Below are 13,866 nucleotides of genomic sequence, written 5' to 3'. Positions count from 1 at the left end.
CAAAATAAAACACATTAAAACTACTAGCTTCCACCCCCAAAGTAATGGATCATTAGAGCGGACTCACGCTGTAATAGCAGATATGCTAAAGTGTGTTCAAAGGGACTCAGGGGAAGAATGGGACGAACATTTAAATTTTATATGCCTAGCCTACAATACGATGATACACGACTCGACCGGTTATACACCTTTTGAATTGACATTCGGACACAAAGCCAACTTACCCTCGACCATTTCACGAAATCCACAACGCACTTACGCGGACGAAGTAGCATTCAGAAAACGAGAATGGGATTCTAGACTTTCGAAAGCTCGCGACCAATTGATTAAGAGTAAACAAAGATATCAAAGAGATCAGAGACGACGAATAATAAAACCCCAGTCAATATTTAAAGAAGGGGATAGAGTCTTAATACACAACGACCATAAAGAGCATAAATTAGACATAGAGTGGCTAGGACCCTACACCATTGAGAGAGTTAAAACACCGTATTATGAGGTTTTAATAGAAGGTAATATCAAGAAAATTAATGGAAACCGGTTAAAACCTTATTTTCCAGGACGGGCTTCATAACTATAATATACTTAGGCAACACGCAAACAGCAACCTTACCGGAAAAGCCAATTGACCTAGAGACAATCCGCAGAAACACTGAGATTTTGGAGGACCAAAATCAATCTAAGAAGGGGGTATGTAACGTCAATTCATATCAGAGACCAGGCCACACACCACGGACAGGATGGCACCCAGATGTCTGCATATCCTTGGCGCGCACCCTCAATAGTCTTAAGTGCCCACCAGGGGGCCTTGGCATTTTTATAGTTAAGGTCCTTCGGACCAAGCGAGTATTTCCTGTCTTAAATTTCCCTTTACGTTTATTGTCTACCACGTGTTAGCTTAGAAAGTTGGTTTTCTCCACATCTGGTATGTTCCGTTGGCAACTTTCTCGCGAGGGCGGCTAAAACCCTTCCTGGTCCACCAACCGTCCTATTATCCAATCGGAGATGGTGTCTACTGCCCTCACTTCCTTAACCAAAATTGTCATCAACAAATCCGATAGTCCCGTGTCCTTAGACACACCCACCCCTAGCTTTCCTCAGACACAGTATCGTCAGTAAAACTTCACTTATTCTGTATCCTTAGAATAGTCAACATATCTATGTCGGTCTCTTATAAGTCGCGTACTTAATGTATTGTTGTAACTAAGTCTTACATAACGTGGTTGGAGTGAATTGTGATTTATGTTAATTCAGTGCGTGTTACATTGTGATTGGTGAATTCATAATAAAGGCTGATTAAAACCAAGTAAATAGTTGTGTTACGACTCGACTATATTTTATTTTCACCGACCAACCCAAAAATTACGTGACACTCTCGTCGATACATTGTATATGATCCGACGGGCAGATAGGGCGGTCTGCCTGCGACACTGTAGGGCCGCGAGCGACGGTTAGAAAATACAGCCTGTGGTAAGCCTCGTGGCGTAACACAGATTTTACGTTAATTTTATTCGAAAGATTTAGATCAAATTTTTCCTTCGAAGAAGATTTTTCTGTCTTCAAAAGCGATTTTCCATCATTAATCGAAATATCATTTTTGCAATGGCTTGCTAGTGGGATTACGTGTTAAAACGTTCAGCTTTAAAGAGGATTATCTCCATCTCGGCGAGACTAGGCTCTCTAAAAATTGATGAATCCTGTACAGACAATATCTATAGTAAGCAACGCGTCGTCAAAACTTCAAAATATTATTACCCCGCTTTTACGTCGTAGATGTCGACAAAAATATTAATGAGATTTCCTAAGATAATCTCATACTTATTTGTATCGTTAATTCAATCGATTAAGGAACAAGTGGTGAAGAACTATTAGCAGAATCCAGGGAAGGTTTTACTGGCAAGTTTTATTACAAAACATCTAAGAACGATTTACATCATAATAAAAATAATCGCGCTATCTCGTCGCGTGACATGCGCACGAGGTCTCTGCGATTGCTAATCGATCTACAATACTTACACGTACATATGTACAAAACTCGTGGCCATACACCACGTTGTCCATATTATTTTCATCTCGTTAATATATTTTGTATATTTATGATGTTATTATTTTACTAGTATAACGATTATTGCACTATATTCTATAAGATGGAGCTTTTGTACGAACAATTTCAGGAACTTTTATAACAAAGGAAAGTACTAATTTTTAACATTAACTACCCACGACAATTTACGACAATTACTTTAAGCTACGTTCTTACTCTAATTTTTATTCGCTCGCCTAATGATTGAATTTTTAATCAATCATTGTTGATGAAAAATTGCGATGATAATTGCATTGCGGATCTTTATGCAAATGCATATTTTCGTGGATACAATAATACAATTGAAAGATTTGATACAATCGAAAGGACTTGGGCAAAAGTATGTTTCTATCCATTAAATATCATCGATAGTGCTGTACTTTTGGATATTTTACAAAATTTTGCGTCATACGCATTCTATAAATTTTCGTATCTTCGAATCACCCATAATTGCATAAAAATCCGCTGTTTTGTGATAATGAATATTAATGACGGTGGAATTTAAGATTCCTGGATTCAATAACTTGTCTTACTCTAATACATGTATTGCACGTTTTTGGAAGACTAAAGATTCTTTGCTCGAGATCAACGCGACAAATATTGTACTTCGTGGTGAACGTTTCGCTACAGCCTTTCGACCTCTGTGATCGAGTTTTCGCTTTTCCTCGATTTTATACTCGATCTCCGTAGCATGCTACTCCTTAAAGGTTCACCGCGAAGCGACGCTCTCATCGAATTCCTCGCACTGCATCTAGAAAATGATCGGAACATGGCGACCGGTGGTGTCTCCTCGTCCTCGCGTTTCCTGTCAAAACATTGCGTTTAAAAATATTGAATCCAATCGCTTAAAGATTTGAATAACTTCCCAACTCGATCCTTCTCTTCTGTTCAAAAGATTTAAAAAGCATTTGAAGAAAGAAGATAGTCCAGTTTTCTTTTGAGAGATTTAACAGATTTTAAGAAGAAAGTAATACGAAAGCATACGAAGATGTAGATCTAACAGAATCTTGAACTTCGAGCTTGAAGATCTGTGAATATCTTTGAAAAAAGGAGACCGAAAGTTCCTTTATGTGATTTTACCTTCCGATACAAGGTACATCCCACATCTTCTGATCTTTTCCAAAATCTTCGCTGTCCTGCAGCGTCTGCGGAAGATCCTTATTCAATGTTTCCGGCAAAAAGAGAGTCAGAAGACCGCCCATAATTCCGAGTGTGCCCAGCACAAGAAGAGGTAGGAACGAGGACACAACATTGAGATAGACTACGAAGGGTGCGAGGATACTAGCAACGTATCCCATTATATGTATCAAAGCTACACCCTGAGCTCTAACCACAGTTGGTAATACTTCAGCCGCATATTGGAGACCGATATTGTATGAAATGTTTATCCAAAATCTACCGAGAATTGCCAGAGAAGCTGTATATATACCTGAAAAAAATTTTAGCATTAGTTTTTAATTCTAATTTTTCATGAAATAATTTTAGAAAATTTTAAGGAATAAAAAGGGAAGAAATTATTTTATCTGTCTGTAATTTGTCTGGTTGTCTGCAATAGTTGATACAAGCATTTGCTAAGCTTAATATAAGCGTGCTTAGCTCTAAGCTAAGCACAAGCAATAAACTTCTTATCTATAAAACGTTAATCTAGCCAATTTGAATCTAAGGGATTGTATTATGGATTACGGCTACTGAAAGTCATATAGCACTGCTGGAGCGCTGAAGCCCATCATTTTGAGGACTATTGCCAACGCCCTTTGATATATGCGGAAATACGAAGCGATCTTATGATCAAAGCAGTAGAAGGGGAAATAAAATATCTATACAACGGATACATGATAGGGCTTGGAAACTATTCTAGCAATGTAGCAAATAATCTACAAGCATTTGCATGTTATAAATATTCCAAAATATACATTTTCTTCCTTTCAAAAAGCACAATGTTATACGAATGAAAAATATTCGTCTGATTAAGTCAGAATTATCGACTTAGGTTATTTAGAAGATTGATCAGTAATATAGAAGGGTGAATATATAAAAACGAAATGTACGAACTATTGGAAACGGCAGAAGCCCAGATGCTGAAGATACCAGAAATGACGAGGGAACCACACGCCAGCCATCTTCTGCCCCATCGATCAAGAACGAGCGTGAAGAACGTGTCAGCAGGCAGCTCGGTTGCTGCAGCAATCGTGAACGTAATAAACACGTCCAGGCCTAAATTATCGACGTTTCGTACGTGACCATCGAACACCAAAGAAATCGCCATCCTATATTTCGTAAAACAATTTCATATGATAAAGAAAAGCACGCTATCATATTTCATGTGAGAAGCAAATTCCTTGCTTCAGAAATGAAGTATTTTTAGACAAAAGATATAAAACTGTTCGTGAGATTTTTACAAGATACAATTCCGATTTTACGTCAATCTATTTGATATCTGTTTAATAGCGATACGAACCAAATAACAATAAATAGAATCGTGATATTCCGTAGTCGTGGCGTTCTAAATAGATCCAACACGGAGTACGTTTTGTCTGCTTCCTCCTCTTTGCAGATTCTGGCACAGGTTTCCTGTTATTAGCAAATTTTTAATTAGTTAATGTCGTTTGTCTGTTTTTCTTACAAATTTATGTGAATCTGTTATGTGTACAAAGATTACGATAAAATCCGGAAGAAAGTTTATGTTATATTTGTATGAGACGATCCTTTCGAAATAGTTTACTTGGACGTTCGCAAATTTTTTCATTTTACTTTATAAAACATCAAACCTCTAAAAGTCGATTATCTCCTTATATCGTACATTAATGTTAATATTGCCATGATCTATTCAGACTGAGCAGTTTCCAAATGTTTAATCTATTTGTATAAAAATTTTCAAAGATAAAAACAATTATACAAATTCAATAAATAACATTACAGAAATAGACAATAACAGACAATAACAGAAATTGACAGCAATTTATCGCTGGCAATTTAGGTGATGAATAAGATATAAAATTACTAGGTTGTAAACAAATTTTCATTACGTAAAAGACCCAATTAGACTTCTATTCAAAGAGAATGATTATATGATATGCTTAAAGGCATATAAATTGGTATTTATAGAACGCACATAAAGCAGGAAAGATCATAAAAGTAGAAAATACGGAAAAGATTGCGGTAATCGGTTTATTTACCCGGAATCGTCTATAGATGTCATCGGGCACCTTGGTGCCGTTGATTCGCTCGAATTTACCAAGGATTTTAATGGCCCTGTCTATCTGACCTTGGCTGACCAGCCATCGAGCGCTTTCCGGTATCAACCATGGCGTACCTACGGCTAGAACAAGAGGAACTGAGGTGACAATACAGGTCATCCTCCAGTCGGCCAAATAATAGGCGATCCAGGGTAGAATGCAAGTTGCAAATGTGAAGAATATTGCGATCGACATATTCGCCACGAATGTCCTCCACTTTGGTCCAACGTATTCTAATACTGGAATAAAAAACATAATATTTAGAAGAATCATCTGTGAAAGAAATATTCTGTGAATAAAGAATGGAACAATATATTAGGTTGTCGCAGAAATTTCTTTCGTCTCGTAAGGAGATAATAGACGCATACTATTTTTTGTTTTATATTATTTTATTGAATTATATTCATTGGGACAAAATAGATCATACGTAATTCAATAAAATAATATAAAACGAAAGAAACTTTTGGGGCAACTTAACGCAATATGAAGAAGAAAAATTTGAGTTACAAATATATAAAAAGTAGATATACAATATATAGATTAATTTAACAAACGTGTTTAGTTCTACGATTAAATCGTGTTTAGATCTAATAACAAGGACTTTAATAATTTCCCGATGATTGTTCAAGCCCATTTAAATTTCCGTAAGTGTTTCGATACTTATCGACAAGAATACGTTTCTATTTACGAATTATACAGGGTGGTTGGTAACTGGTGGTACACGCGGAAAGGGGATGATTCTACGTGAAAAAAGAAGTCGAAAATATAGAATAAAAATTTTTCGTTTGAGGCTTTGTTTTCGAGAAAATCGACTTTGAATTTTCGCTCGGTACGCGTGCACTTTATCACGTCTCGTTATAACGGATCTCACTGTAGATCGTTGTCTCAATTGACGTTATTTTTAAAATTTTTTAAATTTTAAAATTTTTAAATTTTAAAATTTTAAAATTTTTAAATTTTTAAATTTTTAAATTTTTAAATTTTTAAATTTTTAAATTTTTAAATTTTTAAATTTTTAAATTTTTAAAATTTTTAAATTTTTATTCTATATTTTCGACTTCTTTTTTCGCGTAGAATCACCCCCTTTCCGCTTGTACCACCAATTACCAATCACCCTGTATTTCTTAAAGATACAAAAGGTAGAATCACGCGTAACTAGCAATATCATAAATTAACTGTGAATAAACGGATCGTTAGAGTCAAAGGATCATTTACATAATTCAAACACGAGCGTGTGTTACCTTGTTAAGCTATTTATGGTAGATATTGAAAGATCGATAAGCCTGAGATACATATTTATGTCGAAACGAACATTCTCTACGGAAAGTCGAGTCTAATTCGATGAAAACAATTGACTTCCTGAACGAACATATCGATATATATCCACAGTGCAATGACAAGTAAATATTACTCTATTTTCGTACAAGAAAACAGATTAAAACGATGAGAACTTATCTTGAACAATTGAACTGACCTTCGCGATGAATGAATCTCGCAATTTCACGAATACGTAGACGAAATTAATGTCTGGTGCGTATACGTCCAATAAATTAGAAACGCAAGGTTGTAACTCTTTAATCGCATAACAGGACAAGATGCAATAAACACGTGGAAATATATCATAGTGAACAACGTCTATTTGTAGTTGCCGCAAAATAGGGAGTACTTGCTCTTAATGAAGCAACCGTGTTAGCCACTTAATAGTGGCTTGCTTCTAATCCGGAATCACCTTCAATTAGTTGTAACTAGTGGCTTCCTGATAATTACCGCTCAGTGGTTGTTTCTTTTTTTTTTTTTTGCTTTATTATAATTGCGATGCTCGAACCATGTTTACCATGGAACTCGCTTCCTTATTTAAGATCACTTTGTACCATTGATTTTTACTTTTCATGCTTCATAATGAACCAATTTATAATTCATAATAAACCAAAATGACGAACGTTCGTTTAAATCACGAGTTTCAGATATTTCTATTCTCTAAAATTACCTGAATTAATTTTTATTAAATAAAATAGCTATAGGATAATTCCACAAATCAGATATTTTGAGCAGATATCTCGGAATTTCCTGTTTAATTCGCCGTAAATTTTCCCAATACGCTCTGGACCTCCTACATATATATAACGTGTCTATATATAACTGTTAATTCATCATTTTCTCGTAATCCTAACAAACAATGCTTAAAAACTTTAACTACATTTTGGATTATTATCTCGCACGAATAAATTTTAAGCTATTAATCGCTTTCCTGAAAATCTGTGTTGGTTATCAGCTTCGGTACGAGACCATCGAGTAACTCCGGTACGCATGAATGGAAATAATCTCCCAGTTATATCCAAATGTTTAATAATTTTCTACATAAAAATTTAATGAAAAATAAGAATAGAAGAACCTCGCATTACAAAAATCAACTTCCATGAAATCTAAATATTATTTATGCTGTCTGTAATTTTCAACATCTTCTTTCGCAAATCATCATCACCATCATCATCATCACCATTGCGACAGCCATTCTAAAATATATGTATCATTAATTTAATAGAAAATAAGAGTAGAAGAACCTCACGTTATAAAAATCAATATTCATAAAACCAACAAAATATCGTTTTTAAATATATGTATCATTCAGTTTGTATTGCCTTTACAACGCGTAGATAGGGCGAGGAGATCTCTTCTGAAGACGAGATATTATTCTCATAGAAAGGATACAGAAAGGAGAAGAAGACGTAAAGAAGCTTCTCTGAGACCACTCGTTTCATCACTTCGCCTCTCAAGGTTTACTGCCTTTAACATTACATTATTCGCGCAGAAAAAGTATTCGCTTTTCTCCCAGCTGTTTCCGTCACCCTGTAATTTCATATCGTGTTACCGTTCGATCAAAAGCGACAACTCATTTATTGTAAACGAAGATTCCGTGCGGCACAGTTAGCAAAGATAAATTACAGACGATCGTATTAATAATAATCTGACCGATATCTCGCAATGCGACCAATCGATAAACGCGAGCACCGTCCAATGCAAGGACGTTGTTAACGTTTCGAAACTGATTAACGTTCGTTCTCTTCTTTCTTTTCTTTCGTTTCTTCCTTCTCGCCTGTTGGCTCGTAAAAGTATCTTAGCATTTATAGACATTTTTTATTTATTTATATTTATTATATATGATGGTATCATAATTAGTACAACAAAGTATTATTACGTTTCTGTTATATATTCATGAATATATTGGAATTTCATTAGGATCGTAATAAAGTCATATAATAATTATATCGAATATGACGTCAGAATTATAAATACGGTTATTATAATGCAGAGTTTCAATTAAGTAAATTTAAAAATCTATATACAAGATACAAAATTATTTAGCGTAATTACATATTTCACAGTAATTACAAAAATATTTAATTATAAAAATAGTCAAACATTTATTATATTAATAAATCCCGATATTTGATAACCATTTATTACATGTTTAAGATAACTATTTATGCTGTATATTTGTACTAAATAAATGTTTGCATTAAATATCTCGTAACTTCTATGTGCATCTTCAGAAATGCTTCAAACTTTACCAATATAATCATTACAATGCTAATGAAATTTCAGAATGTTTTATATAACACATATTCTACATACATATAAATTTTCTGTGGCAAATATGTAAATGCTTTTATAAACTACTAGGTTTATACGCTTTGCAGTCTCATATTTTCCTCCCACTGTTAGCATTATCTGCAGTTTGTATGTGAGTTGTATGAAGTTGATCGAATTCTACGCTTTCAACGAGTTGGTTGAGTGAGGTTCTGCTTGAATAAGTTATAAATCCTGGCAGGAAGAAAGGCACGTGTTATTGATATCGACTGGTTAGCTGGAATGTTGAATAGGAATTTAAAGAACCAACTCAAACTTTATCGATAATAAAATATGGAAAATATGACTGCAAATAATACGTGAAAAATAATGGAAATATTCTGTAGGATATTTGAATGTTTATTAGAGAATTTTAATAATAATATGGAACATAAAGAAGAAAGAAATTCGATGATACTAAATAATGATGATACTGAAAATTTCAGTGATTTTTATTAATATAAAATTAACATTAATATAAATAAAAACAAAATCTACTATAAATGATATAGACGAACTTTTTAACTAAATATCGTTAGAAAGAAAAGTGACACAAGTATACATACGAAACAATACAAAAAATCCGCATCTATCTAGAGAAATTTGTTATGAATTTCAAAGTCTGTATAAATACGTATACTAATACATAAAGCTTCTAAAGCTCTAAAGTTTTAATGTTTAAAAAAAAGTACAAAAATATTTCTATTAAAATATATATGATATTTTCCACGGTATTTTCTACGCAGTTTCTACAATTAAGGATTTCCTCGTTCCCATCGATTTTTCTCTAGTTGTGAGACCCTCGGATAATCACGTCCCTTTCATTTTATCTTCGCTACGCTCGATTATAAATACGGAACTGAATATAGAATTATTTGCAACTCAATGAATCCGATGATGTAATTTGTTACGCGCTCGAAACGAATTAGTATCACTTATCTTAGTTTCAATCAATACCTCACTTTCTCAAGTCATTGATTAAAATACGATTTACACTCGTACAGATCGAGCCTTCCTTCTCAATATTTCCGTCGAATATTCGTGATCAATCGTTTAATCGACCTTGATAATTAGAATAGAAATAAGAAAATTCGAACGCCAAATCATTAACGAACCAGCCACTTGCTCACGAATCTCGTCAGCTTGGCCTTGTTTTGTCGAACAAATTGTAAATTTTTCCAACCTCGGCTTGAGTCATCGATTCAGGGTTAATGCACGCCACCTGAGTTTCTTTGGTCTCGATTTTCACAATTGGAATGCTGTCTGCAGGACAAACTTGCTATTCGATCAAGAAAACTCGTTTCAATGACTCGTCTGATGAACTTTCAATCAGCGTTCTTACGTTTCAACAGAGTCTCTTCAAAAGTTTCAATCAGGGTCTTAACGCTGTACTTTCAGGGTATAAAATATCTTTCAAGACAGAGACTAGTCTAGATTTTCTCTTCAGTATATTGATATTAGAACAATAACTGGAAAATATATTTCTACAGTATTATAATTGAAATTTTTTCATGTAGAGTTATAATAAAATTTTGTATTATAAATTGCCTGTATTATGGGTATCAGACAATGAATTCAGCATGAATTATATCGATCTTATATTAAACAATTTATTAGAATTTTCAATGGAATATTTAAAATGTTACTTGATTGTTTTATATTATTATGTGATATTTTTACGAATTTTAAATAAGTTTGCTAGAAGAAGATGTTCATTTTAATTAAAACCATATACATGTATGTATGTATATATATACATAGATTTATAGTTGTGGAAGCGTTCGTTGTAGAACCATTCATTCGTTACCTTCGCTTTCCGTTGGGAAGTGAAAATTTATGAAAACCCTGGTATGCTATAGTTGTCCAGAAATGAAAAGCAATTTTGAACAACTAATCCTTTGTAATGAGAATATTGTCTCGTTAAAAGAGAAAACAAAATTAATACATAACTGATCGCGAGTATAGAGGGAAAATATTAGTATAGAAAATGATTGCGAACTAACTACCTTTAAATATTATAAATATTCAATGGTATATATAAATCCAAATATCTTAAAGTTTCATATTTTTATCTTGCATGAAATTCTTATAAAACAAGAAAATTAATTTTTCTCTGTCTCTCTCCCTCTCTTTGATATAAACGCCGCAGTTAAAAAATAAATATGTATGACCTCATGTATATTCATATGTATTTAAGCATCTTTCTTCGTAACTTTGAATGGTTTTCAATTTCATTTAAATTGTTGCATGGCAACGTGAGTTCTGTTGCAAAATTCATATACTTGTAGAAACGTCAGTCGTAAATCAAGCATAACAACAGTTTTACAGTATGTTGTAGAGATTACTTTGTTATTTAAACTTAGAGATCTTCCTGCTTACAGTAATTACAAAAAGTAACTGTACACCATCGTATTTAGAACAGCATTTATATATATACCAATTAATTAAGACTAAGTCTTAAGATAAGACTGATTAAAATATTAGCTTTCGTATCATTTGTAATACTTTCATACATGCTTATAAATAATTAATGCTATCAAAATGAAACGTAAAAACTGATTTAAAAAAAAGGAAGAGAGACGCTTCATTGGGAAATAAGGATACATACGTACAAGTACTTTTTGTAGCCACTGTGTGGCTTTCAAACTCAATTCCAGGGCAAAAAAGAAATTATTGAAAAACGGTTACCTAATATGTACATCATAGTGAAGCAATTATCAAAGGCGAATCCAACGAAAAAACGACACAAAGTGAACTGCCAGAAGCTACCCGTGAACGCAGTAGCCACCCCAGCGAGAAATCCCATTAAATTAACTCCGAGCAAAGCTGGTATTCTTCCATATTGATCAGCAACCCATCCAAAAATTAATCCTCCGAAGATAGCGCCGATGAAGAAGATACTTTGAGCTATGGTTGGCAATGTATCATACTGACAAACCCATCCCAGCTGCAACAGAAAACTACAGTCGAATGATTTACTTCTGATCACGATCAGCATCACGGAAATCTTATAGCAATTTCAACGCCTCGATTAAACGAATTTTCGATCAAAGTTTCGAAATTCCTAATGATCTGTCCTTTTTTCTTTGCCTTTGAGGAAAAAAGAAGGAGAAGCTTAAGACCCTGCGCGTTCTCGCGTCCTTCTTCTGGATGCTTCCTACCCCTCGATGAATAATTCTTCTCCTGACGAGCGACGCAAAGTTCATGGAAATCCACTGGAGCAAAAGGTCTTGCAATTTATGTCGAACAAATCTGCGTGTTCGCGCTGTTGCTCGTTATAACGTTTTATTAAAGTTTCTTTTCAATCCGATATTTTCATTTTCAGTTTTATCGCAACCTAGTTTTATCAGCTTTCATAATTCGAAATTTTTTATCCTTTTTTTCTTTAAGTATTTTTATAAATATTTATTCGATTGTATTTTATTTGGCAATGTAACGCTTGAATTTAGAATGTACTCTGTAATTTCACTACATGCACTAATTATTACTGCAATATGTACTAGTAATTCTGTTACGTACTATAATTTTCCTCTGTGGAAATCGACATTGTTAATTTTCCCACTTCTGAACTATCGATCTTTCCACAAACGTTTATTCGACCCTTTTCATCGTTCTTTCTTTCCAAAAATTGTACACTACGCTTATTTTTTATCGAAATAGATCATGCAAATAATCGAATACGACATACACAGTATAAAGGGATTGATTGATAGGAACAGATAAAATATTCAAAAAGCAGGAAATTACAAGTCGAACATTTTCTGTCACCTCGGATGCCACAGACGCATAAGGGACGGTGGTATAATTAAATTCCCATCCTTGTTGGCAATCTTTCGTTGGCCACGATGGGTCCGGTACGTGGCTTCCATTTAGCAAAATTTCCGTGTAATTTACATCGTACATGCTGCATCTCGAGTAACCTTCGCGGTTGACTGGTATCGCCAGCGACAGCCTGAAACGAAGGAGAAGATAACGTAGATTGGTTCACGGTCTGCGATGCCGATGGACGTTCCGACAAGCGAGTAATTAACGTTCTATTTGAAACTCGACAAAAAACATTGGGAATCTCGAGTATTTGTTGAGCTAATAATATTGATTGTTAAAGTCGAGTCTGATAAAACGTATTTGATTGGAATTTCATTTAAAGCGAAGAAAGTTATTTTCAATTGTAGCTGGATGTACGTTAATTGCTGTTTTCCTGTCTTTACAAATTACTCATTCCTTTGTTTCATCGGCCTTTTCGATTATTATTGTCTCGTATTATTATTGTCGAGTATTGTCTCGTGGTTATTATCTCAACGCTTTTATCGTGTCAATTTATTGCGTTGTGTTCATACGGGTTTGTAGAATATATAATAAACAATGCAATGAGAAATGAAAATGAGAAAATTTTGAAGAATTATTAAATTAGGTAAATTGAAGGGAAAGAAGTTCTGTGAAGGAACTGGATTGGATCTAAACAGATAATAAAGAAAGATGATCCAAGATTTGCGACCTCCGACGCATGTCGAAAACACTTACTCATTAATAACGAATGTCATTAAGATAATTCAGTGACGGTAATTGCGTCTGTTATTCTGATGAATGTTACATAACGAGATAGGAAGTCGATGTCATGATGACTGGCGCTGTCTGAATCAAATCAACCCTATTCACAACCAGATAATACCGTCAAACGATGTTTACATTATTATAATATGAAATCCAATTTGAAGGCTTCGTGAATTTCTATTATCTTTCAATGAAATTATGAAATAATGGCGCAATTTAATGATAAAGATTATTATTATTTCATTAGGCTTGCTGTATAATTTGCTAAATTGTCTTCAACCAGATAAATATATCAATAATTTTGGCAATGGCTATCATCACATGCTTTATCGAAAGAGAGAACATTGGTTCTCTTTGATTTTCGATCGT

General features: G+C 33.9%; 1 protein-coding gene across 1 annotated transcript; it reads right to left on the bottom strand.

The window, feature by feature from the left end:
* Window positions 1-2,090: 2,090 nt before the first annotated feature.
* LOC117240853 (organic cation transporter protein-like) lies at window positions 2,091-12,930 on the bottom strand (the record flags this gene model as incomplete). Its single annotated transcript, XM_033506874.1, has 7 exons — window positions 2,091-2,888; window positions 3,164-3,512; window positions 4,136-4,350; window positions 4,542-4,654; window positions 5,260-5,558; window positions 11,635-11,893; window positions 12,715-12,930. Coding segments are annotated over 7 exons (1,632 nt in total), but the record flags the coding sequence as incomplete, so codon positions are not given.
* Between the last annotated feature and the right edge of the window lie 936 nt (window positions 12,931-13,866).

Source organism: Bombus vosnesenskii, unplaced genomic scaffold (genome assembly GCF_011952255.1).
Source record: "Bombus vosnesenskii isolate JDL3184/JDL3185 unplaced genomic scaffold, Bvos_JDL3184-5_v1.1 scf7180000015007, whole genome shotgun sequence".
Taxonomy (NCBI): domain Eukaryota; kingdom Metazoa; phylum Arthropoda; class Insecta; order Hymenoptera; family Apidae; genus Bombus; species Bombus vosnesenskii.
This window is presented reverse-complemented; position numbering and strand designations above follow the sequence as displayed.